The following is a 27,147-nucleotide window of genomic DNA, read 5'->3' on the forward strand; positions in this document are numbered from 1 at the left end:
TGCCAAGCTCTAGGTACATACAGATGAAACTGTGTGTTTCAGTATGTATTTATAGAAGAAGTGTATTACAGCCTGCATTAGCTATAGGAATAATGTAAACAGATGTCAGTTCTCCCCTAGTCAGAGAGGTGGTGGAGGAGGGAAGGACAAACAAAAAAAAAAGAGGAAATGAGAGAAACAAAGCAAGAAAAGCTGAGAAAAGCTGCCCCATCACCAGGACGGTGCTCGGAAGGAGCAGGATGTGTGCCTGCTGTGGTGCCAGGCTGTGGGCAAGCAACCCCAAAGCTCCTCCTGGCGCCTGGGTGCTGGAAGTGAAGCCCCCGTGAGCCCGGCTTTTGCCCCCCACTGTCGGCAGCCACAGTTAGGGCTCCTGGCACTGCTCAGACATCAGCTGCCTCCACACACACCTGTGCCATTTGGGGGGAAAAAGCCCACAGCCACACTTCTCCCTTTGCCCTTGGGAAGGGGCTGCTGGTGCCGCTTCCCTCTCTGCGTGCTGGGCAACTTCACTTTTTCCACCCTCAAACGGACGTTTTCCAGTACAATTTAACAAAATAAGTCTCCTGATTTCTGAAAAGCAATATTCATTCTGAAATAGAAGCGTTCAGAGCTTTCCCGGTGGATGTGGCACCAGAGGCACCCACTTAGCCACAGAGCTGCTGCAGCTTCCCAAACACCTCGGAGGCGAAGCAATAGATTTTCTCCTAATAATCTCTCCAACTTTCCCATTCTACAACTGGTTCTGTAATTTTCCAGAGCAAAACAGTTAACTTATCAGACCTAGCCTGGAAAATATCTTTGAGGGGTTATAATAAATGTTGGCTAACAGAATATTTAGGTTGCTAAGAAATATTAGAGAAGGGACTTGGGTTAGCTCGTTGTCAGCTTTCTGGTTTGCTGCAGCCAGGTTAGGAGCTCCCGAGCGGGATCAGAGCATTTCTAACATACCCCTGGGTCACAGCCCCATTGACTTGCAGGGGGCTGCATGTGATAAAACACTTCAGGTGTTGTGCAAGGATAGTAAATGCTTTTCGAAGTACACTGAACTTAAAGGAAATTAAAATCAACTTTGTAACATAAGCTAGTCTCAGGAGGGATTCAGGCCTCCCATCCTGCACAAGTTTCACATTCACTCAACTTTATACCCCGTGGATCACACACAAGAAAAAGCTAAGCAAAGGGAAAAAAAGTATTAAGGCTGGGACCAAAATGTTAAAATTACATGAGATGATCTGAAGCTAGAAGGCTTGGGGGGGATGCTAAACTTTTTTTTTTTTTTTAAAGGAAACAAAGGAGAAATGCTTGTTTATAAAGAGAGGTGGCTAGAACGGATATTACATCTTTCCCCAATATAAACGTTTCTCTTACAAGTATCGCACTAAAAAGAAAAAAAATATTTACTCTAAAGAAAACCCCTGCTGTTACAGGGGAACGTACATTGCAAAGGCTTTGACACAATTAGGGTATAATCAGAAAATTGCAGTTAAGCAATCATTGATGGCATAATACCCAATAAACAATTAAGGGGAGATACCAACACAATACTAGGGGCTTTTACAAGGGTAATACTAGGGGCTTTTACTAGGGGCTGTTAAAAGGAGTAAGAAGACTTTAAAACCACACAGGCCAAAAATACCAATAATAACAGCAGTACCAAATGAAGCCACGTCTGGATCTGTGACCAGAAGTTTTCAATTTTAGTGCTTTTATTTACATAACTCACTAAGCCGTCATACGATGCACCATATTTAGCACAGAGTCTAGAGCAAATTAGCTTTTGGCTTACGAGGATACCCCGTGAAATCAGGGGCAGGCACGCGTTTACCGAGCCAGATCTCTTTACCAGCCGCTCAGAGCTGGAGCAGCGCAGCACCGCGCACCGAGAGCTCTCGCGCTGCCTAAGCCGTTAATCTGAAGGGTGACACGCAAGTATGCATTTTTCCATTTTCCCATGATTTCCCAGCAAGGGTTTCGAATTAACACAGGCAACGTTCATTAAGGCTGCCTGGACTTTTGACGCAAACAGCAGTCAGAGCTACAAATGATGATTAACCCTCCAGTCCCAGGCAGGCGCTGCCAAAACCAACTTCCAGCCGAGTGGCGTCTTTGCCCCCCTCTCTCTACCTGACCTCCGTGCCTCGATGTCATCATCACAACCGCATGGAAATAGCTCGCAAAAGGCACGTACGGGTACAAACTAATTTCCTGTCAACACGCTGCCTGCAAATCCCGGCGGTCGGCATCAGGAACCTTACATAATCCACGCAGGGCCATGTGTGCATGGGCGTGTGCATGCAAGAGCCGTGCCCCGACCAGAAATACCTTGAACTTCAAAATGAAAACGTGTGAGGAAAGAGGAGCCCGGCTGCTTCACACGGGCCTGAGAATTTGAAATAATCACGTAACAAAATCCATCATTCTGTGGGCTACGTGCTCTTTTAATCTTTTTGCCAACTCCGAAATCCTCGATGAAGTAGTTTTAAAGGCAAAAAAAAAAAAAAAAGGTATTCATTTGTACTAGTTTACCACATCAGCCAGAGCCAGATATCCTCCCCTACACAAGGTTCCAGCTAATGCTGCAAGTACCCCAAAAGCCCCAGGCCGAGCATGCCTGCACTCCTGCACGCACTGCCGTCGACCAGCAGAGAAACTTCCCGAACTGCCGAGCCCACCAGCCAAGACTGCCCACGGATTATGACAGGCTCTTCACGGGGAATAGGGAAAATGAAACCTCTCCTCAGTATTTTATTTTAGCTGAAGGCGCTTCCAGTGTGCATTCTGGCAGAAGAAAACACACCTGCTACAGCATACCAAAGCGTCACCGTTAACCTGAAATAATTTTGGCCTTGTCTGCTGGAACTGAGAGACCCGGACCCCAGCTCCAAATTGCATCGAGCAGGTGAGGGCCATCCACAGCGCCCTTTCTTCTCATCTCCAGCCTCATCCAATGCCCATCTAACCACCCAGATTCAGACGTCAACAGGCACTGTCCCTCCCATGTGAACACCTTAAGCCACTCTCATATTTCTTCCCGTGAATATAAAAGCAACTGCGACCTGATTCTATCACTGCATCAAGGAGTACCTACAACTCATCAGCATATCCACAAGGAGACTGCTTCCAGACACAACTAGATGTATCTAATCCTCAGACTTCAGTGCTACCTTTCTTGTTACAGGTAGTTTGCTGACTGAAACAGCTTTCTTGTTTTGTACATTTTTACTTGTTTAGCACCCTTTTCTTCTTTTCTCCCCTTTATCTAACAGATTATTTTCGTATTTGGAAATAGAAGTACAAGAAAGCAGTGCTTACTATTTCACCTCATGATGAAATGGCACTGCAAGCCGATGCAAATGTACATTTACATCGGCTGAAAACCTAGAACACTTCCAAAGCCAAGACAATGAATGTTTTTTTCAGAACAGCAGATGTTATTTTCATTGGAAAATATATTTAAATCCAGACCTCCAATTAAATCCTGTCAAGGAGAACCAGCGACTCTCCATCTGCTATTGACTTCAGCGACACTGAAGCCCATCTGAACACCTTCGGTACAGAATCAGGACCTTAATTCAGTTACGTTGTTAAACTGTAGGCGTGAAAATGCAGAAACTATTCACACCACAACCTTCTGAGCACTTTTAAATTCACAGCAACTGTGAAGCTGGGAAACCAGAAGGAAATGTGGGAGGCCCCATCCCGAGGAGCCCAGCGCTGCCCAGATGACCCCACCTCAGGCAGACCTCAGGGGCCGAAGGGGCAGGCCTCAGGAGATGCAGCCGGGATAAATTACTGCAGGGGGATTAATCTCCACACAGCTGAAATCTGTAACACAGGCTTTGTGAGAAGGGAGTGCAGCCTACCCTCTTTTCCAAAACGTCCTATCAGGCAAGATTTACACACAGATAAAAGCTGCCTTTCTTATTTTTCTCTCTAACAAAAGAATTGCAATAACAATCAAAATTTACTGGTTTTAAAAGTACTCTTGGACATGATATCATCTCAAATAATTCCTTCCCTGGAATCTCTGGAAATAATTTCATATCAAAACAAATGCAAAACTCATTGACACGACAGAACGGCTGGTATCAAAAAATGAGCACGGGTTGAAGCAGAGCTTTCTGCCAGGGCTCTCGGCCTCCACAGACGAGGGAGGCAAGATGGTCCTGACGAACCGAAGCCCCTTGCCATCATGCTACCACACCAGCCTCGCCTCACCCGTACCGTCTGCGGGGTTTTATCGAGTCTGACGTTTCTGTCAGGGCTTTGCAGGGGTAAACTGTCAGCAAGGAGCACCTGCCAAGGCGGTCCTCTCAGTCCAACTGCCACGGCCGTAATTAACTGTCACACTGTTTTACTTCCTTCCCTCACAAAACCCAGTGAAATACAGCTTTGGCAGTTCAAGGTTTTCCACAGCGTTAGAAAATAAAATATCTACTCCAATAGCAATACCAGAAAAAGAACGATAATGGCAGCATCTTGCCTGACAGCAAATTTCAGTCAAAAATTATCAGTAGGGCATTCTGTCCAGCTGAACGGACACTGCCGTGCCAGTTAGAAAAAGCAGGCTCCTCCACGCAAATATCCCTCGCTGAAATAGTAATTCAGTCAGAATATTCTTATCAGTCCAGACGGGGTGTATTTTAGCTGTGAACTTTGTTTCCCCTGAATGCTACTGGGGCTTCAAAACTGAAACCTTACTAAATATACTGGGTTTACAGAGATACGCATGTTTACATAAGCAGCGCAATATCACTATTTTTCCTATATAACAGCTTTCTGCCTCCCCCCCCCAAAAAAAATCAGAACACCTTTAACATCATATACGTATTTCTGCTTATCTATCATAGAATCTTAGAATTATGAAGATTGGAAAAGACCTTCAAGATCATCTTGTCCGACCATCACCCTACTACCAATGTCACTAAACCATGTCTCTAAGCACCAGGTCCAACAAGCTGCAAAACCGTCCTCCAGAACTACTAATCGATTCTTCTACACACATACACACACAGCAAATGAGGTATTTCATAAAACAAAAAGGCATAGCAAGCATACTTAGGCACGAGTAATCATTATGAAAACACTGGGCCAAATTGACATCTGGCACATGTACAGTACAACTCCCATGCATATTATTAATTCAGACTGCTACAGATGCTAGAGGCTTGGATGTTATTAAAAATCTGGGAAAGAGACACAGCATGCAAATCCTGTGCATAGTATTATCAGTTAAATCACAGAATCACAGAATGGTTGAGGTTGGAAGGGACCTCTGGCGATCATCTGGTCAAACCTCCCTGCCAAGCAGGGTCACCAAGCTCACATCTCACAGGATGGCATCCAGGCGGGTTTTTGAGTATCTCCAGAGAAGGGAGACTCCACAACCTCTCTGTGCAACCTATTCTAGTACTCTGTCACCCTCACAGTAAATAAAAGTTTCCTCATATTCAGCCAGAAATCCCTGTGCTTCAGTTTGTGCCCATTGCCTCTTGTCCTGTCGCTGGGCACCACTGAAAAGAGTTTAGCCCCATCCTCTTGACACTCGCCCTTCAAATATTTGTATAATTTGAAGAGGTCCCCTCACAGTCTTCTCCAATATATTGGCTATTCATAAAATAATAATAAAAAAACCAACAACTATTAAGTGCTAAAACAAAAACCCACTCCCCATAGCAGGGAATTTTCCTGCCTGTATCATCAGAAAAACTCTGGAAGAAGATAATTCTAAACCCTTCCCTCCTCCATCAGCACCCTACAATTAGATGCAGTCATACGTTACATGCACCTCTATCAGATTTTAACCACTATATTGTTCCACATCTTCCCTTTTGCCTTAAGACCAAGATTCAAGCCCTACAGAAAGGACATCTTCAGAGGAATACTGGGGGAAGTCACTGAAATTCTGAGACTGGGTAGAACATTTAACTTTATGGTTACCTCCAGCCTCAAAATGGTGTGCTTCATGTCATTTGGTCTTTAAAGCATTAGAAAAGCACTGAAATATAAAAGAATTCTTATTCCTTGACTGACCTCCAATGTCTACACAAGCTTCCTGAAAAGAGAACATGAGCTTTGTGAAAACTGGAAATAGTGCTCAGCTGTCAGGAGGTGACTTTATAACAAGCGGCCAGACTGCTTTAGCTACATCCTAATTAATCTCCATGTTCATGCAAGCAGCCTCTTTTGCCCACATTTCTTATTACTGCAGCTTCCAGAAGTTTGTGAAGTAGGTCCAGAAAAAGGCAACACAATTAAAGGAGAAGAGGAGCCAGTCTGCGATGGGTTTGGAAGCAACAGGCTCTCTTCCAGAGGGCTTTCCTTAAGCACATTACCAAATCCTTAAATACTAGACGGCGATCCATGGCCCGTTCCCATCTGCCTGCAACCAGACACACGTCTATGAAAGACGGACACGGGGCCTTGCCTTCATCTGGCACTGGCACCACCCAGCTGAAACAGGAAGATGCTGACATCTAGAGCTCTCTTATTCTTTTTAACAGTTGCCACCTTAAAAAAAAACATGCACCTGATGCACAGTATATTTCCCATTTTCTTTCTTTCTGTTTCCCTCAACATTTCTCCTCTGTGCATTCCTGAAAGTTAATCAAGTTGAAAACTGTAATCAATCATGTCTACCAGGGAAGCTAGAACAGTTTAAATTGGAAGCGTTACAGACCTAGAAGTAACTAGACTGGATTTCGTTTCATTATAACAGTATTTAAATATGAGAGGCTTACATTCACCTGGAATAAGTTTCATTTATAAGTTTTAATGACAATTATGTTCTCCTTTGATTTCATTTAAAAAGGCATTCAATAATTATAGTCCTAACCCTGCCAGCAGTTGTAGCCTCCTTGTTGGGCCCACGGCATGGGCAAGCTGAACATAGCCATAGCCAACACCATACCAGGAAGCAAAGTGGCCACCACTTATGGCCACTTCTGATCCCTTTAGTCCTGGTATCTATTTCAACTGAGCCTCTGTCAGGAATCCAGACAAAAGGCTCAAATTCATGTCTTTGGTTGAAGCACCTTGCTGCAGGTCAGCCTTGCCACAGCCCTCCTGGGCACTGCAGAACATGCTTACCTACTTAATGGACTTGATTAGTTCCTCTAAATCCTGTAAATATATCCATGCATTTGAATGATTGCAAGAAAAAGATTTGTAGATCCAGTCCTGCTTCCACTGATGCCAATGCAAGTCTTACTGACTTCAACTGGGCACAAAGCTTCAAATGTCAAAATTACAACAAAGGCTGGCAAAATTACAAATATATATATATATATATATAGTCCACACAGAAAGAAACACGGATTTAAAACACATTGTGATAAAGGATTTTTTTTTTTTTTTTGCTGGACAAGAATCTTCATGAGTTTGCTTCAACAATAAAGGGGTGCAGATATTTATCACATATACATAACATATGGGTAATGGTATCTGTTAAAACTGCTATTCCAAAACAAATTACAAGCTTTACTGTGCAATTCAGTTATTTCAAAACTTTACTTCTTCACCGTTTGTGAAGGCCTAAAGTAGCTTTTTTACAGCTTTTTTCCCCAGACAACAATTTTTTTTGGATACCAAGTACCTTACAGAACTCAGACCACAATCACAAATTTTCCAGTGCCTCAGCTCTCCATCATATCCAAACAAAGGTGATATTGCCAGGAATCAGCTGATGTTCCCTGATTCAGGGACAACCAGTGCCAACGTAAGTCAGAAGATCAAGCTCCCTGCCTAACACAGCCAGCTGCTAGCATCAGGTCCATCACAACTCAAGTACGGCACAGGAAAACTGCATTTCTTCCATCTACTCTTTGCTCATATCCTTTGGCCTTTGCATACGTAATGTCAGGGTGACAATACCTCCTTCAGCTCTTCTGCTGGTGATTTATCAAATGCACAAGCGGTTTTCTGCTGAGAACCTGTAGCCTATCTAATGCTATTTTGCTGTATCCCTGCAGAGTCCAGCCCATAGACTTCACCTCTCCCATGAGGGAGGCTGCCAATTACACAAGGAAATTTGCATAGATACAAAAGTGTGACTGTATGTTCAAGCATAAAGTGTAAATATGTGCTATAATACTCCAGAAAGACATACATCTCGGTTTAAAATCAGAAAATTTATCACAGTCCCTGTTAGAAGTACAGTTGCCATACTACAGAAGAGAAGCTGCCATTCTTTATAGCTTCACCTAGAAGCCTGTGTGCCTCAAAAATTCAGATTGCAAATATTTTAACACCTGAAGTGAAAACAGTACCTCTTTCAGACATTTTGAGCATTTTAATTTGTGGCTTCGGAATGTAGCCATGCCCCCACTCCACTGTACCCCATCATACAGGATAACAGACATCCCTGGAAGAGCATCACCATATTGTAGTTTCAGTGGGTTGGTACCAAAGCCCTCTCACTTCGTCATTTCTACCTTCACTCCAAAAAAGGTTAGTATTGTTCATCTACCAACTTGTTTTGGCCTTCACTAATCAAATGCAAGGTACAGATCTTTGTCCCTTGTCCTTTATTTTCCACCTTGGAAAACTGTATTTAGCAGTATCACATCAGCCTACATTTCCCATCTTACATTACAAAGATTTGCAGTTATAGAGGATTTTTTTTTTGCTTCTGAAAAACAAGAAAAGGAACAAATATGTCCATTGCCCAAAAATCCTAAAAATCCTACTTGTATAAACAATGTCCCATTTCCAAAGCACATAGATTTCTTAAGTTCAGCAAACAGACTGTCTGTGCTGCATTTACACAGAGCCATGTTCATTCATCACTTTCAAGTCTAATTACCAAGCCATTTCCCTCTTGGCAACCTCTAATGGCCAGAAGAATTAGGTTTTACATGGTCAGGATAGCAAGGAATAACAAATACCCATAATTCTTCGCAGCTGTGCTATTTGTTAAGAGTCTCGAGCTCTGAGCAGGGAAGGGATTACTGAGAGGCAAACATTCCTCCCCGTGTGCTGCTGTATCTGGACCAGCCCTGCGAGTCTCCCTTCAGCGCAGTCTCTCCTCCAAAGAGTTGTAACATCAACTTGCAAAAGTAAGGAAAAAAAAAAAGTCGTCACCAGCTCATGGAACCTATCACTAATTACAGCCACAGGAAAAATTTACAGGACAGTGGAAAAGATTTCGTGCATCATGTAGCTCACCTCTCCCAGCACAAGACTGCTCCTCGCCGCACGTTAACCCATGAAACGTCAGTTTTGTTTGAAATATGTCAAGTGGTAGGTTGCCTGAGCTTCTCCCATAGGACCAATTCACAGTGAAGAATTCGCCATCTGAACTCTTCCTAATTTTCAGAGGTTTTTCCTGTCTTAATGTAATCATTTTTCCTATTCTAAATTCATTACGTACCTCTACTTTCTCCCCATTTTTTCATCAGTAGGTTTATCATTTCTTCTTTAGAATCAGTTATAGTAAATGTCTTCCTTTTTCCTCACTGTTGGTCCATTCTCTTTAAGCTTCCTCTAATACCTCTATGTAAACCACAGTGAAAAATCTTCCAAGAGGGCTTGGATATATTAGGTAGAGTGTTAGATGTTGTATTAAAATTAAGGAATTATGGCTTGGGACTGAAAAATAAATAAGACACTGTGGCAGATCTGAATGCACCTACAGTGTTTGCAATGGCTTGTGCAATGACAGAGACTCTGCCACATGATGCAAAAGAGACATTGCACATTATGGTGCAAACAAGAAGCTTTCTTGATCTACCTGATATTAATTTGCATCTGCTGATGAGATGGGATTGTTTAGTGATCTCTATAGAGGGTTGGGAGCAAAACGTTTATGTTTTAAACCCACAAGATTTAGTCAAATCTAAACAAGTAATAATGGGTTAATGAATATTTGGCAAAGTGCTCTGTAGAGCGCAAGCAATTACTCAATGTTATTTCACATCTGTATATCAGATCTGAACCGTGCATAAAACTACACGCATAGCTTAACAGTTTATGCTTTTCTGTATCTCTGGACACATCCTGTGAGGATCAGGAGCGGGTACCTACCCAGGAAGTTCTGGGATGCAGTGCATTTTCTGCACAAGACCCACAGCCTACAGAATCCTAAGTAGGATTTAAACTAAGAGGTAAAACTTTTCCAAAGTTGTATCACAGTTTTTCACTGCCAAAATGGAGAAAACCAATTCAACCAACAGAGGGAACAGGGAGACAATATAAACAGGTGTTTCCTTGAAAACTTCAGTATGGTTAGTAATAGTACAGGAAATGGATCTCCAGAGGCCACAAATCGTTAGCATCTCTAATGCATTTGCAAATTCCTACTGTGCAAAGTCAGCCTGTAAAAAAAAGGCCATTTCTAATAAGTGCCTTGTCTGGTTTCCTACACCATTTAATTTCAGATGAATTTTATGAGAACTCTGCTACATATTTTACCTCCCATCTGGTTCAGATTTGACAATGAAATATTTGTGCGTCCCACCCTGTTCTTTTTAAAGCTCCAAAACCAGATGTCTCCAGTGCAACATGACTGCAGCAGGTCATACCACATTCTTCAGCAAGCTGTGCCAGGCCTACTACCCCCCACAGACAGTCCCAGGTAAGGTAAAATTGGGTTATTTACCCCCTAAAAGAATAAAACAAATAAACAAGCTCAATGCCTTTAGGGCATGGGGTGAAAAGGCTGATTAAAACATACTATGTCTTATTCTTCCAGAAGGTTTTATCTTGATGAAGCAGTGTTTCTGAAAACTAAACACATGAGTATTGCAGCAGAGGGAATTTTGTTTCCTATTGGCTTGATTCCAGCACACATTTTTGCAGCTTCTCTATTGTGAAAAGCAGGCAGGTGTTTCAGTGAATACCACAGGGTGGCTAGCATTTCTAGGAAGTTTACCAATGTCACAGTTGCATACACTGCATATGAGAAGGATGGGGACGTCTTATATCAGCTTTTGCAGTTTCGACAGAGAATGTTTTCATTTTCTTAGTAGTTTCACAGGGCAGCTCTATGCTACACAAGATGACATCTCCTTTTAAGTAAACAACTCTAGTTGCTGAAACATCAGAATGACTGACGTCTTTAACCCATTTTTGCGGATACAAATGGCCCCTTCACAATACAAAGGGATCTGTATGGATGCCAAGGTAGCTTCTTTTCCAGAAACATGATGGAAAACTGATGCTCCTTTAAACTAGATAAATACTTTCTACATGCATATATGTCATAGTTCTTCATGCAAATCAAACAAAACAGAAAAAAATACGTAGTTGTTCACCAGAAAAAGTATTTTATGAAAAAAGCGTCCCCCAAGAAAGACTACTTCCATAGCCTGTCAAATCTTAAATGCCACAGCAGCAAATAAAACCTGCTATAATACTCCCTCAGACAAAAGCTTAACATCTCTAATAATCAACAAAAAGCAGGATATTGTAAGAAGATTGTTAGCTGCTTGCTCAAGAATCCCTTTTTAAGGTAACACATAAAACGACATAAGCGCTCCTAATTTTTTTGTATGAAGTTTTTTCATAAAGTTTTCATGAATTTTTTTCGTGAAGTTTTTCCCTGTCTAGCAAAATGCTTCAATATAAATTTAAATTTAAGCATATGAGTAGTCTCTTTGGAAATCCCAGAGTTATATAGCATATGATCGTTTGCTTTGCTTGATGGAGGCACTATATTAGGACAGTGCAACAACCCTGGGAAAAGAAAGGAGTTAGTTACTGGAAATAAATGCAAGTTAAAACCACAGAAAAGAGCCAAAGGGCATGAGAACCAGTAGAATCCTTCCCGCTAATGACATGAGAAAGGATGAACTCCACCAACTTACCTGTTTATGCCAAGTGAAATACGCTTATACTTAAGTCACAAATGCTACTTCTTCTGCATGTGGAATGAATTTATTTAATAAAATAATTCTAGAAAGACAATACACTTGTGATTGCACAATGTACAAGTAAATTATCAGAGAATAATGCCTGTGATTTTTGTAGCAGGATTACTTACCTTCCCCTTTCAACTGCCAACGCATCTATTTCATCAAAGAAAAGAATTGAAGGAGACACCGCTCTGGCTTTCCTAAAGATCTAGAAAAACAACAATGAAGCACTCAGTTTTAAGGCACTGAATTTTTTTTTACATACTGCTATCACCCCCTGCACACCTCAAAAGCTACAGAACAACAAAGAACAGACATAAGCTTTGTGGTCATTTTTTTAAAAACAGACCTTTTATTAGTTATTCCTGATCCTGCATAACACAGGCTTACAGTGAAAATTGCCACAGGATCCCTAATTTGATGCGCATCACTAGGCCAGTGCAGGATGAAGTTAAACAGCACAAAGATCCCTTCTGGTTGTTGTTTGGTCATTTTAAAAACTTAAATCAAAAGATTTTTTGCAAAATTTAAAGATAACCTTATAAGCACAGAAGAATTTGAACGCCAAGAAAAGTGAACATCATGTATAGCTTGCACTTTCTCACCTCTCTCACTGCTCGTTCAGACTCACCAACATATTTATTCATCAGCTCAGGTCCCTGTAAAATAAAGAAAAAAATGTTTTACATACATATTATATTTACATCCCAAATGACTGTCAAAATCTGCTAGTGTTACCTTACTGATAAACTTACAAGGAATTTTGACAATTTGCCACTTGCAAAAGTCTTACTTGTGCATTTTTCAGCTTACCTTCTACCTATACCAAGTTTCTTCCATTTATAGCACTGCGCATGCAAGTAACTATGCCTGTAGGTTAATCCTCTTACTATAATGCTTACCTAGTACTTTAATGAGAAACAGCATTAATCAAAAAAATAAACACTTGGGGGTTCTCAGAAGTTGTTGGATCAACAGCAGCAACAAGGGGGCTGCAAGTCAGCCAAAAAGATGATTTACGGAAAAGCATTTACTTGTACACTCAACATGCATCCTACCTAGCCAAGCACTGAAGCAGTGACTTAAAACCACGTTTAACAGCACTTTTTTGAACCAGACAGCCTGCAGGTCCAGAGAGGAGCAGCTGCCATAGCTGCACACCTGAAACCCATCTATGAGGCACTCCATCCCCTGCGAGAAAGCTGTTCAGTGTCTTCACTGATTTGCATTCCTTCTCCTCTCTGCCAAGCACAATTATTAGTGCCAGCTGCTGCGGTGCCTGTTTATACTCACAGCCCTGTCCACCAGGAAAAGACCGGAGACCACAGGGTCAGTGCTGAAGTCTTGAGCAAGTACTTACAATTACAAAAAGCAAAACAATGGAGAATTCTCAGAGCATTTTCTGTTTTGCTGTATCCCGTAGGACAGGCTGCTAAAATAACGCTTCTTAATGAGGCTAAGATTCTCATGGGATTGGTAATGACTCATTGACTTCAGCCTGGTTTGCATCAACATTGACCTACAGCCATGACCAGCGATGATTATCCACTGCCCTGAACAAAACGAGCCAGTGGCTTCGGTCTGTTTTCCAGGGAACAGGTGCCCTCATAATTTCACCAGCAGAAACAACGTCCTTCACAGCTGGAAAACTGCACAACCTTCCTGTGCTTCAGTGCAATGAGCACCTTCGGGCAATGCTCTGCTCTGAGCAGTAAGGCAGCGTCAAACAGCAGTTATGCTGGAACCAGGAATGTGTGGCAGACATATACCAGCAGTGACAGAGCTTCTGGCACAACCCCTCTTCCAGCAGGACCACCTGGTCTTTGTACCCAGATGGGCGGAACACAGATTCTTTACTCTGAAAATGTAGCACACTGTTTTTCTTGCAGCCTCCCCTCTCCACTCTCATTTTCAACCTTGCAGTAAGTTAGCGCACTGACTTTATCCTGACACTGGCACCACTGGAAGGCACCTCTGCAAATGTTTGGGAATGGATATATACTGTAATAAGAAAAGCATAAGTTACGTGGTATCAGCAAAGCATACTGGCTATGCCACATTATTATTTTTTATTTTATTTTATTTTTTAGTGTTGGCCGTTACCCATAGGGCCAGGTGAGATACAGCAGCAGCCAGCTGTAGCATACCATACAGGTAAAGCCAACTGTGTAAGGGCTGAAAGGAAAAGGAAGGAAAGAAGAAGGAAAGAAGAAGAAAAGGAAAAAAACAAGGTGAGAAGCTGAGAGAGTAATGCAAGGCCTTTTCCTATATTCACCGTGAACATCAAAGATGAGGAGCAAGCAGCCGTTTGTGCAGAACAGGCTTGTAGCTCGAATAGACAGCATCCAGCTGCCCTGGGCTCTTGCCATTCACCATGTTCATTGCAGATGAGAAATGTGATAGAGTGGGCCTAGCAACTGCCGAAGTAACAAGACAGCAGCTTTCACTTTCTGTCCAGCTTTTTGTCAAACCTCTGCAGATTCTACCCATGATTACAGATTTCTCCTACTACCTTTTTCTTGGAGCTTCTCTCTCATGCCCTTATTCCCACAAACTGTCTTCATCCACATCAGTATTCTTATGGAAGCCAACATCATATACATCAGAGCCAACAGCGTACTCCTCTAGTATGACAAACAACATCAAATAGTCTGACATTTTCTCTTCTTTCGTCTGAGCAAAAAATACTTAAAACCAAAACTACTCCCTTTGTGCTTTAAGGTACAATATAATTTCAGATGCATGGAGTTTTATTTTTAATTACACATTAAAATATGATCAAGGCAACATCAAAGCAATACATACTGTTTAAAATGTTTCCAAAGAGAATTATTTTGAATGCATGGTTTTGCTGTAAGCTTTAACATGAAGTTTTTCTCCATTTTTCTCTTCATTAAGCAGCAACTCCGGGTGAAAGACCACTATGTATTAATGACCTGTGCCTCCCTATGGAGAATTTTCATCAAAGTTGATTTGAAGAAGGTCTCATAGTTTACCACTCACCAACAATACCAGAACTGTCATTCAGAAACATGTCTTTTATTACAAGCAGCTTGGAACTCCTATAATACACGGCAATAAAAGGAAAAGACTCCAAAGTGAAAGAAAGAGCACACCAAAGAAGAGGAATTGGTATACGTTTCATCTAATGCAAACACTTAAAACCACAACACAAAAACTAGAAACGTTCAAAGAAGCTGGATGTAGGAACTGAACTGGGTTAGCTCTGGTCCAAGCCAAGCTGAACGTCTGCCTTACCCTGTGTGAAAACAGGTTGTCCTTTAGCTGAGATTGCTGGCCGCTCTTCCCAGAGATCGGTCTGTACGCGAAGCAGCCCAGTTGCCATCACCAAGCTGCTGGCTGACAGCTAAGTACTGCTTCCAATTTTCTGAAAGTTCACCTTCTCTTTTCAGGAAACTCGTTTAGAAGTTGAAGACCATTCAAGAAATGCCAGGAGATTTTTTATTATTATTATTTTTCAATGCTTTTCTATTGCTTTAAAAAAATCAAATGACATGAACCGCACTTATTCAGCAAATTGACAGTTGGTGAAACATCATTTTTGGCCTGGAGGTGACCATAATGATTCCTTTAAAAGCTGTTTGCAGCTGTTGATATACTGACCTAGAGGTGCTAGTAACAAATGGTACAGTTTAATGATGCATAGCTCTGCTCTCTTCTGCAAGAAGGAATCCTCCATATGAAAGGATGTGAAGAAATAAAACCTGTTCCTTCTGGTCATTTGCACAGTGACTCCAAAACCAGCAAAAGATTTGGAGGAGGAAATTGGCAGAAGTAGCTGTAGCTTAGCCATGCATATAAGCATACCATTTATGAGCTACAACCCAGAGCAATAGTATAAAATCTGCCAATTCAGGCACGCTGTATACTGCTGAGTTTTGTTTATTCAGCCTCAAAATAGGGAGAGTAGTTTCCATGCATGCTCTGTTGAAAGACTATCCCATCCTCCTTTATAAGATGCATTCCCCTTCTGTCATGACACCTCCCACGTGTTTATCTTCTGGACTGGGTGTTGATTTTTCTCTTATATTGGTAACCCTTTTTAAATATTATAATATATAAATATATATATTTATATATATAAAAGAAAAACATCCTTACATTTTAAATATGATCAGAATAAACTCTTGAAAGACTAACTGCTCAAAAGATAAAACCTCTGCATACAGGCTGCAACACGAGATAAGCTTATGTACACACTGTTATGACAGAAGTTCTCAGTATTTTTAAACTGCAAGGGCAACATCTGGTATCCCTGAAGTTAAAGAGTATCAGAGAGTATCAGTAATTTTTCTAATGAGTGCTTAAAGCCACTTGGGGATTTTTTCCACCTGAAAATACTAGGGTAATGCCTTTCAACTGATAAGAAACTTAATCAGTGACTTTCCTCTCTCTTTTTTTTTTTTTAAACTGTTGTGACAATCAGGTAAGTTATGTACTTATGCTTGTAGAAATTATTAAACAGACATTAAAATATCAGTCGAATAATTTATGTTTAATTTCAAATTAAGTATATAGAAACAGAGCTCTGCACAGTGAACCTCAAAAAAAAAAACGAAGCTTCATGTCAAAGCAGTTCTCAACTGCTTAAAATGCACACCTAGGGCAAGGTTTATTTGCCCACATGCAGACATCTGCATCTGAGTTAGACATTCACACTAACTGATTTGGACAGACAGACATCTACCTTGCAGATGCGATCCACATCACTCTGATGTGCTAATTTCTCAGCCTGCCAGAGTAGCGCCGACAGCCAGCTCAGATGAGCAAAGTGTGATCCCAGCCACCAGCAGTACAGCCTTCATGGAGTTAGATGCACCATTTCGGCTTCCCCCTCCCCACTCTCATGATGATGCAAGTGAGATGACCTATCGTCACATCAGCAACTCATTTGGAAGAACTCAGAAATTAGTTATCTTGGTTAAGCTGCATTTTAGACAAACATTTAGTAATAAAATGCAGTATATTTGCTTGCTAAGAATAAAGCCTCCTTCTTCTCTTTAATGCTGTTTAATGACTTAAGCTGCATTGCTCAGACTCTCAGCAGCCTGTAAACCCCAGGCTCAGCGCACTCACCGTTTTATTCACTTCCTCTCCCCCTGCCCTGCATACCAAAGGACCTTAAAAAAACTTGTTGGCACCTGTCTGGTGTTTTAAAAACTTCAAATTAGACAGGTGCTTGCGGGCTCAAAGTATCTCAGGGAATAGACTGGCAAAACATTGTGAGCTGTGGTCCTTGCAATTAAGTTTCTAACAGCAGCGCCATCAAACTGCTAAGGCACTTTCCTTTATCGACTTGTCTGCCTTCTGTCTTGACCAGCAAACTTTAGCAACAACCTGTCTGAGCTTCTTCATGTAACAGAGAAGCCAGGATTTGTAGTGTGCAGTGAACTGACAGGAAACATTGAATAAAATTCATGGCACATTTGGAGAGGGCCCTGCTGGGCACAGCCGCCATGATGATTTGTCAGGACTCGGCGCGGGCACCGGCACCGCGGTATCAAGTCAGAGGAGAAATTGTGTGGGGGCAGAGTTGAAGCAGACCCAACAGCACCCCATCCCAGCCACCCCAAAGGCCCCTTTGCAAGTCACTCGTGTCCAACACGGATTTTCAGCACCCCTTCCTATTCAGCACCGCATTTCCCTACAGTGCCAGCCCTCGGGCCCAAAGGCCGCCATCCGCTACTCTGTTTAGGACCAGGCTTGTTACCAGGAGGGCACATCCACGTGGGATCAACAGCAATATGGTGAAAAAAAGGCAGGAAATCAGCTGTCCATGCTGCAAAACATACCCAGAGCCATACTTCACTGCTCCAGCAGCGCCCGATCCCGTGACTGCCATTTTACCACATCCCAACTGCTGACAAACCAGGCAACTTCAAGAGGGGGAAGCTACGTTCATTAATCTTGCAAGGTAATTGAGAAGGGAGAAGGAAACTGAGATGGGAGATTATTTCCAAATCATTTTCTGTCTGCACGTTCACTGTTGGAAAGCTTAGGGTAAGAATGGAAGAACGCCTTATTTTCAGCTGAGTAAAACATGCAGATAGCCTGAACATCAACAGTGTTCATAAAGTATCTCCAATCGCTCTCCCTTGTGGAAAATGTTAAATATTAGAGCATTTTCAAAATATGTTGTCTCATTATGTGCTAATTAACTAGCATGTTGCTGTAAATGTGTTACTACACAAATATAACTATATGCAAATAAAATTTGCAAATGTTATTGAATGTTTGCCAGTTTCCCATAAAACCACAACGCTTCTTCCTTTTTAATCTTATACACATCTCTCAGCCAGTCACAACCACCCAGCTTTCTTATTTCATGCTTCTGCTCACGGAAATCCCTGTCAGAAGGCTAAACTATCTTCCCAAAATTCAGTGACAGTTCTTCACAAAGCAAAGCAGGCAGCCTTTCCAAGCCTCATTAATCTGTTTTAACTGCCCCAGCCAAGAGTTGAAGGGAAAAGCAGAGGAAACTTCAATTGGAAAATATTTTGACGTAATTGACCCAGATGACAAACTAAACTTAAGCACATGTCAAGCACGGGTAGTGGTACAAAAGCATCTGCAGTGTGATACAGGAAGTTAAATCAAGCCAAGGTGAAGTCAGAGCTCCGAGAACAGTGTATATTTTTGTAATTACTTCTAATTGAAGAAAAGAAAAGATGCCTTCAGCCCAAACTCTTAAGTAACGGAAAGTAAAATGTTGGGAATAATTTCTAACCTTTTTATTTTTGTCTATCACAGTTGGAGCTCCTAACAAACACAACTAATACTTTAGAGCAGTACAGTACATATCGCTTGCTGTTAACATCCTTAAACGTTACTTACCATCGTGTTTTGTTTTGTTGTTGTTTTTTTTAAATATTGTTTTCATGCTTTATCACGTTTACAACAATTATTGTGTCTCACTTATAGAGCTGAATTCCAAGAGATTTAACTTTTGGAAATCTTAATTTTCTGTATGTCTAAACTGTTTTTCTGTCAGTATCACTAAATGAGTTTTTGCTTTAGTTTTGCCTTGAAAGAGCAAAATATTAAGAAGCACTGAGCAGCAAGAGGAAAAATGATGCTTCTAAAACCATTACAAACATATACAAGTTGCATAATTTTTCTTGGTATTTATTTTGTAAACTCGGGTAATCTGCTTGTTGGACAGAAAGCAGAACTCAAAATCCTTTGTTGATACAACCCTGAGCAAAAGCCTCCTGATATTAGCAGAAAGTCTCCCTCTGACTGAGTAAGTACAAGGTAATGCCGGATACCATCACCAACAAACATCCCTTCTGGTACACTGCATCTTGGGCAACAAAAGGGGCAAAAGGATTTTCCAATCCCCATGGCCCTTTTGGGACTGGCAGCCAAAGAACAGCTTGTACCTGGCTGATGGAATTTATCTGGGTAGGTGCTGCAGCTGTGCCTCATCAGCCTTACAATGTAAGAGCAAGCTTCAGCGTTCATTTCAAAACAGGTTAATACAAAAAAGTACAATGGCATTGTTGTTAGTAAAGTTAATCACATAGATATCATAACAACGGAGAGAAAAAAAAATAATCAGAGATTCTCTCTGCAAGTTGTCTCCCAGAAGGCTAACAGAAAATCCATGAAGAAATGTACTATTCATTAGATTCTTAGCACAACATAATGATATAGGATTTCCTAAAAATAAAAAATAACATACTTCTCTAAAAAGCAGCCAGCTATAGCTGACCCTAAGTGCAGGAACTGTCAAAAAGTACAGAGAGATAATCACCAAGTAAACAGTGAAATGACGCACAAAAATCAGAGAAGCAATGCAGTAATATTCAATTTCAGAAAATTAGATCACATCTAAAGCAAAAATGTCACATGTAGTTATATATAACAAAGAGGTGTCATCAGCCTGGCAGATGTTGAAAATTATATCCCCCATCCTATTAATATTTCTAATATCTGCATACAATTTTATTTTCCCATTGGTGAAAGACACATAAACTACATCTCTGAGGAAAATTACAAGCTTTTGGGCCTGGCCTGCACAAGAGGAGCATGAAGAAGGACAAGAGTGCATGGACAGCTGATACGAATAAGAATTCAGTCAGATCAGAAATTGTCAATAAGTTAAGAGTGATGTTCAACCACCAAAGAATGAAAAAATTATCCTAGTTCACTCCTTCATCCAGTCTCCTATTTGCTTACCTCCATGACTGCAAAACACCGAAAACTCCCAAGAAGTTGAGAACAATTCAGCTGTCTTTTGATAACAGATTTTGGGGAAAAAAGTATCAAGATGATCACTAAACCCCTGAAAAGCCTCAATGCTGTGAGAGATATAGACAAAGGGGTGATAGGAAGGAACAGAAGGAGCCATCTCCTGCAAAGCAGTTGACAACCTCCCTTCCAATAAATTTTGCAGATATACTGTAAGGGAGACAAAGAGCGACAGTCCAGTAAAGGAATAAAAATACATGATTCCCCTTAGGAATTATATGCAAGATTGCTTTGTAAAAACAAACAAGCAAAACAACCACTTTTCTCTGGAAAAGCGAAAGGTCACCGATCTTGATGAAAATACAGCTATAAAAAGGTTTTGGCCAGATATCAAAGAGCATGTTTACAAAAGGGCACATTCATTGTAATACTAACCATTCAAACTTCACAATAGATTTTAGGAGAGAACAGGATGCAACGTCAAACATCTGTTATCACATTATTTTCTTCGTCTCCTCTGCCCAGAAATTACATCTAGACTTTGCCTATCTCCCAGACTGGGTTAGAGAGAAGTCAGACGCACGCCGTTTGACCACGTCTCATATGGCGTTGTGACAGCCATCTGCTCCTAAGACATATGGAAACATCACGTTTCAGGAGATTACAGACATGCCAGACAAAGTACCTTACTTAACAGAGGCAGCTGGCCAAGCTGGAGAGACATTGCACAGACACATCTGGACAAGGAGCGCAAAGCCCTCCCGGAGCCAGGGAGATGCCAGCTGCACCCCAGTGGCACAACCAGCCAAGGTGAGCGCTGTCACCCCTTCTGGAAAGGGACAGACTTACTGTGTCCACATAGCTTAAACATGGTGTGCATAGTGGGGCCACCTTCCAAAAAAATCACTGAACCAAGTAAGCAGTTCCCTCTCAGGCTTCAGACACAGGGGGGAGAGGTGGCATCCAGCCATGGACTCAGATCCATCGCCAGAGCAAAGCCTCCTGCCCACGTTGTGTCCCTGCCACGAACCAAGAACCTGAGCCCCCTGAGCTATACCGCGAGAGCACACATGTCCTTCTGGCTGTATGGCAGACACTTTTCATCAGGATTGCTTATTTAGGGCAGGACCGACTGGAAGGAAAATGCAGGTCTGAAAAGTAAATTATCACAAACAGGCTTCCATTTCAAAGAGCCTGGTATCAGTTCCAGAGATGGATATTTGAGACACAATGCAGAGAAAGGGAAAATTAACAGAACCGCTAGCTAGGAAGAAAAATTCTCTCTCTCTCTCAAAATCATATTCATCTATTTTGGATTTATTGCAGGAATACATGCAGTGGAAATGAATTCATGCCTGTTGTGCTTTAAGAAGTACTACGGACAATGATGTTTAACACATTTAGTACATGATGGATGTTCCCTTTTCTGTCCAGGAAGCAAACGTGAAGTTAGGGAAAGTGGGCTGTGTTCCCTTCCTGGAGTCAACATATCCAATGCTGGATACACTCCAGAGATGTGTCTCTTAGAACATCTGTACGTTGAATATTCGACCAGTTCCAGGCCCAGGGATTTAAGCCGACAGGGAATAAAAGGCACTTTCCCCGAGCCAGCCCTTTCTGCTGCAGCTCATCATGGATGGGGGTTTGCACCCTGAAGAAACGCTGCATTGCTGTATAAAAGTATTTCATATCAGTGCACCTTCCCAATCTTTTACGTATGGACGATACAGCTGCATCAGCTATTTTCAGCGATTAAGTTAGACTGATGAATAGTGCCAACATAGTGCCAACACTTAGTTGTAACTGTTTTTTTTGCTGGTGGTTTTTTGTTGTTGTTGTTTATTTTGTTTGGTTTTGGTTTTTGTTTTCCAGATCGAGACTTCTATTTCCTCCCCTTTCAACCCTCAGTGCTTTGGGCAAAACAAAGAAAGAATGTTTCCTTAAGCGGTGCAGGAGGAAAAGGTTACCTTGTTTACCAGTAACTGGAGTACAAAGACCGACTTTGTCTTCACGGAAGGGGCAGGAAAGCTAGCGTTTCTTAAAGGCTGAGGTTTCCAAGGCTGCTCTTGTTGGTGTGACCATGACCCAGAGGCCTGTCTGCAGCACCAGGAGGCAGAGGCAGCGCAGGGCTGCTGACTGCAGGGTCAGCGCAACCGCCTCTGCTTCCAGAGCTACATTCACAATGCGACTGAAAGGACAGGCAGAGGAGGAAGCCGCGCAGGAACTAGCAACACAGAGAGCTTTGTGAGCGAAGAGATGGTCAACAGAAAAGAGTACGTGATCGCACTGTTGAGGAGGAGGTACTTTTAAAAGAAAAATACTTAAACAAATGTTTTTTCTTGCACTTCATTAACATTCTGACACAGCTGCAAGACTACCCCATGTGGAATCGCTCTACTATCTTTCTTCCCTCCTATGCACTGAAGCTCCATATTATTATTTAATAACTTCCATTCATGTATTTTCCTTATGACCCACAGCAATCAACTTCATAGGCAATTTCTCTGTGTTTCTTAATGCTGAGAGAACATACCGCTTATCCAAGAGTACTCCAGATATAACTGGTTTTGCAAACTTTCTAAGAAATAATGGAATAGAATGATTTCCCCTGAAAAAAGACTAATAGGGCAAGAAAAATCTATAATATAACACGAGTAGTAAGATAAAGAAAGCAACTATTGTTAATGAATAAAAAGGAATGTAAGAGTCGAGATGGTATTATTTCCATGCAAGCAATTATTGTAGCAAGAATATCTATCCACTATCCAAAGTTGCATTTTGCTACCATTGTTTTAAGAATTTGTTTCCATTTAAAAAAAGCTTTTAAAATAATGCTAATAATTACTATTTTTCACCAGAATAAGAGAAGCATTTAAATGCCTCTGTATGGCTTACCCCACCCCCCATTAAAAAAAAAACAAAACATAAAAAAACAAGTGTACAGGAAGAAAGTAGTTCTCTTCACAAGAAAACACAAACCTCATTTGATATTTACAAGGGATTTTTCTCTAGCAGAGGTAATTATCAGAAATGCCAGGAGCCACTGGATTCTAGCACTGAAAATTGGTAAACTGTCAACTGTTATCCCAGAGTTAAGAAACCATAAGATTAAATGGCCTACCTTCACTGCCAAGAAGTTGAGGCCACTTTCATGAGCCAAAGCTTTTGCTATCATCGTTTTTGAGCATCCAGGAGGTCCATAAAGCAGTACACCTTTTGGAGGCTGAATCCCCATTCGGATGAAGGCTTCAGGATGTTTGAGAGGCCATTCAACTGCCTGCTTCAATTTCAGCTTGACATCTTTTAGTCCTCCTATGTCTGACCAAGATACCTGCAAAGCAGACCATTTTGTTGAACTCACACAATGGAACAAAATTAATAAAAATTAAAAATAATAAAATGACAGCATGATCATACAGGCAACAACACTTTCTGTGATCATTAGTGAGTCACGACTCAGTTTTCTCTCTCTCAGTAATTTCTAAATTACTAGACTTTGTTGTCTTCCTCAAAGACTTAATGAACCCAAGAAGGTTTTACCAAGTGCTGCAGAGTAAAGCCCTGGTCCCAGCTGCATGACCCCACTAAGCTGAACTTTTGGCAGTTCTTCCACTTGCCAACATCACCTCTCTTATATATGACTAGAGATTCGACTAGAAGCTTGAAAATAAACAAGCCACCAAACAGACAACTATCTACATAAATAAATAACGTCCAAACACAACTGCATTTAAATTTGCTCTGCTAAAGACACAAGACAGGCTCATCAGTGACACATTGGGAAACCACCAATGCATTCTATCCAAAACAGCAGATGGATCTAAAACCTGCTACACTTCTCTATCTCTACACAAGCCTAAGAACTTACCCCAGCCCTTTCTTTGTTCTGTCACCATCCATTCCTGTCCACCTCAAACAGTAAACATATCAAGATGGACCTAAATCAAATGATCTGGTGTCTTAAAACACTCTTCCAAAAATTTGTAAGATGTAAGTCACCCTTCAACTCCAGAAAGACAGCTAAACTTGCAAGGCTGGCAGAGTATAACCAAGACACAACGCATCACCTCTCACCTGACTCTGAAAATTGCCATCACTCCTGGCTCGTCCCAATTGCTATTTGCCTGATACCATAACAAACTGGAAACTCAAACTGGAAAGTCCCTGAACCAGGCAATTCAGTCTACTACTGAAGAGGAAGAAAAAGAACCTTTGTGAGTGGTGCAAGCACTTTTGTGTAAGTACAAGCAAACTGCAAACCAAATAAAACTTCTATGTCAAAGACTGACAATTGAAGAGAAGAAAATTACAAAGATAAGGAAGAGTAAACACAGAAAATCAACACATAGGGGTCAACCCCTCAGAAGTACTCTGAGATTAAAGGCTAGCTGGAAGGTGAGGAGCTGCTGATCTGCTGCCAGCAGAACATGTTGTCCCTCATACTGGGAACATGCTACAGGAACTCTAGAAACAATCCTTGTATTTCTTCTTAGTGACTAACAGCTTCTGGTTCTTTGGTTCTTAAATAAATAATTACTTTATAAGCCTGAGGAAGTAAGAAATATGTAGAGCTGATAGCCACTGCCCACTGAGAAGGATCTGAGGGCAGAGGGTTATGCCAAGGGTTGAATTCCTTTATTGGGGGATGGGGGGGGGTGGGGGGAATGGGACAACACTAAAATAGAAAAGAAATGAATTCAGTAAGGTCAGAGCAAAGAGAAGACTGAATCAGATACAGCAGAGTAACCCAGTACCAGAAGGGAGGACAGGATTTTAGGATTTTAGTGGGGGAATTATCAAAGTGGCAGGCTAGTTCCCACAGATTGAAAGCCAGCTTTTGCAACCTGCCAATATTGCTTTTTGAATTGCTGTTTCAAAGTAGTATTGTGGGGAAAAAAATGCAAACACAACACCCTTCTGTTGCTGTTCCGTAATACCAGCAAGACTAGCTGCACAAATCAGATTAAAGGAATAGATGAAAATGGGCCGCACACAAGTCTCTAGTTTTGAAATAAAAGCATTTGTCTGAATTCATCAAAAACAGGTAAGTGAGAAACTCCACAACAGTGCAGAAGGGAAGAGAAAAAGAGGAGCACAAATTCATATCACCTAAAATTGACCTCGGTGCCTTGGGGTCCCAACACAGTTGAGAGTGAGAGAGAGACAGAGCTTCACAGAGCAACTCAGCCCGATTATCAGCTGCCTTTCAGAAGTCCCACACGTGGTCATCTCTCACCCAGCTTCTCTCTCTTTCCTTCAGTGGGAACAAACATCATGATGAGATGTCTAACTCAGGCACCTCAGTAAGGTGCCTGAAGTTGCAAAGAATCCTCCCTTTCTGCCTAAATTTTCACAATAAGAGCTAATAAATGCAAAAGAGATAATAAATAGAAAAAAAGAGATAGTCATTCCTATCATAATGTCCTTCTATCTAGACACAGAGATTTTGGCAAACACAAAGGAAAAACTTCTTAAAATGAATTAAGACACCACAAATTTCCTACAACTTTCAGGAACAGTGGCAAAATCCATTAGTGGCACTTTGCGCACACAAAAGCCAGGGAGAAAACACCTACATGTTGCTTTCACCCCATTTCAAATATGCAGACTATCGCACAAGCCTTCTGAGGTGCTATTCAAATGAATTTTAGGACCCCCTACATGTCATTTAGCATCAACAAGAGTGACAGAAGTGGCCATACAAATAGGACCACTAAATGTGAGCTTGCAAGGTACGAGTTATAAAAGAAAATAGTTCACCAGGCAAAAATTCAGTCAACTTACTTTGAATTTCTATAATGCAGGGTAGAATTCAAAAAAGCAGTGGTATTAAAAGCAAAAATAGCTAATAACACACTATGTTCACATTCTGGTCAAGTCCTAAACAAAGTACGTGTCTCCTCATTTTAAAAGGATATAGAAAAGTAGGGAAAAACACCACAGTCCCCCACCAACAATGCACTCTGAAGGAAGAATTCAGTTGGATTCACACAAGGCAGTATATGCTCGACAGAACTAGGTGGATTGTTTTTGCATACCATCCTGAGGAACTTGCTGACTGCAATTAACCCAAATTACGGTGCACACGCTGGAACGGCCAGCTACACATCTTCACCTGTACACGAACTGAAAGGAAAGGTCTCGCAGCAGAGCAATGAAGTGTGATATTCTGTCACTGTGGAAATGGTTGCAAAGACTAGCCTTAGGGCTGAGCTTACACACAGGGAGACAGTGCTCTGCTACAGTCTGTAAGACGACAAGATTTCATTACTGCCATAATCTTTAGCTCTCCCTAGGTCAACAGAGCTCAGAATATGATGCAGAACAGCAACTCCCCAGAGGTTGTTCACCAGCAGCAGTAAAGAAATAAAGCAGACGTGCAAAGGATGTCTCATCCAGAACCTTTTGGCTGCAAAGACACAAATCTGAGTGTTGAATTACAGTAAAGGGAATGAAGCGGGCAAGCAAAACCCATAGCACTCTACAAAAATTTCAGAAAGACCCATAGGAGAGGGAGGAACAACTACAGCGCAACTCTCCAAACCGATGAAATATTAACTTCTGATTTATAACGTGCATCCCCTTTCTCCTAAATCCCTGCTGCAAAAAAAGCAGCCTTCTAAAAAGGTTGTAACACATAGCAAAGTTCAAGAAAGGTTCTGTAAAAACAGAAAACGAGATCCCACATGGAACCGGGCAGACAAGGGTTTTGCACGTGTCTTGGTCACCAGCAATGCGCACGGCAGTCTGGACGTAAGCAGAAGGACAGGGGAATGCTGAAAGGCAAAGCACAGGGAGAAGCACACGGTGACACCTCCACCTCAGCAGCTCCTCGTCCTCCGGCACACAGCCTCGCTTTATCTGCCACCCCAAACTCACTTGTAGCTGCTTTCCCCATCCATAACTTTGAATACCCTTGGAATAAAAAAAGAGCTCAAGATGTGTCAATGACAGTTCTTTCATTATCCATGTAACGTGTGAACGACACTGGTCTTACAATCAAAGGGCAACAGGACAGGTTGTGAATCACCTAAAGTGTGAGTTAGTAACAAAAAATTCCTAACTAGCTTGCCATAGAGCA

At 41.5% G+C, this 27,147-nt stretch overlaps 1 protein-coding gene across 3 annotated transcripts in view; it reads right to left on the minus strand.

Moving 5' to 3' along the window:
• Positions 1-27,147, minus strand: part of SPATA5 (spermatogenesis associated 5) — a 189,810-nt gene that overhangs the window by 135,001 nt on the left and 27,662 nt on the right. For all 3 annotated transcript variants that reach the window (XM_040556385.1, XM_040556387.1, XM_040556386.1), the window contains exons 11-13: positions 23,188-23,397; positions 12,458-12,511; positions 11,981-12,060 (exon numbers count right to left, since the gene is read on the minus strand). In XM_040556385.1, coding sequence (XP_040412319.1) covers positions 11,981-12,060; positions 12,458-12,511; positions 23,188-23,397 — 344 coding nt within the window. The remainder of the gene's footprint in view (positions 1-11,980; positions 12,061-12,457; positions 12,512-23,187; positions 23,398-27,147) is intronic.

This window comes from Cygnus olor, chromosome 4 (genome assembly GCF_009769625.2).
Source record: "Cygnus olor isolate bCygOlo1 chromosome 4, bCygOlo1.pri.v2, whole genome shotgun sequence".
NCBI lineage: Eukaryota > Metazoa > Chordata > Aves > Anseriformes > Anatidae > Cygnus > Cygnus olor.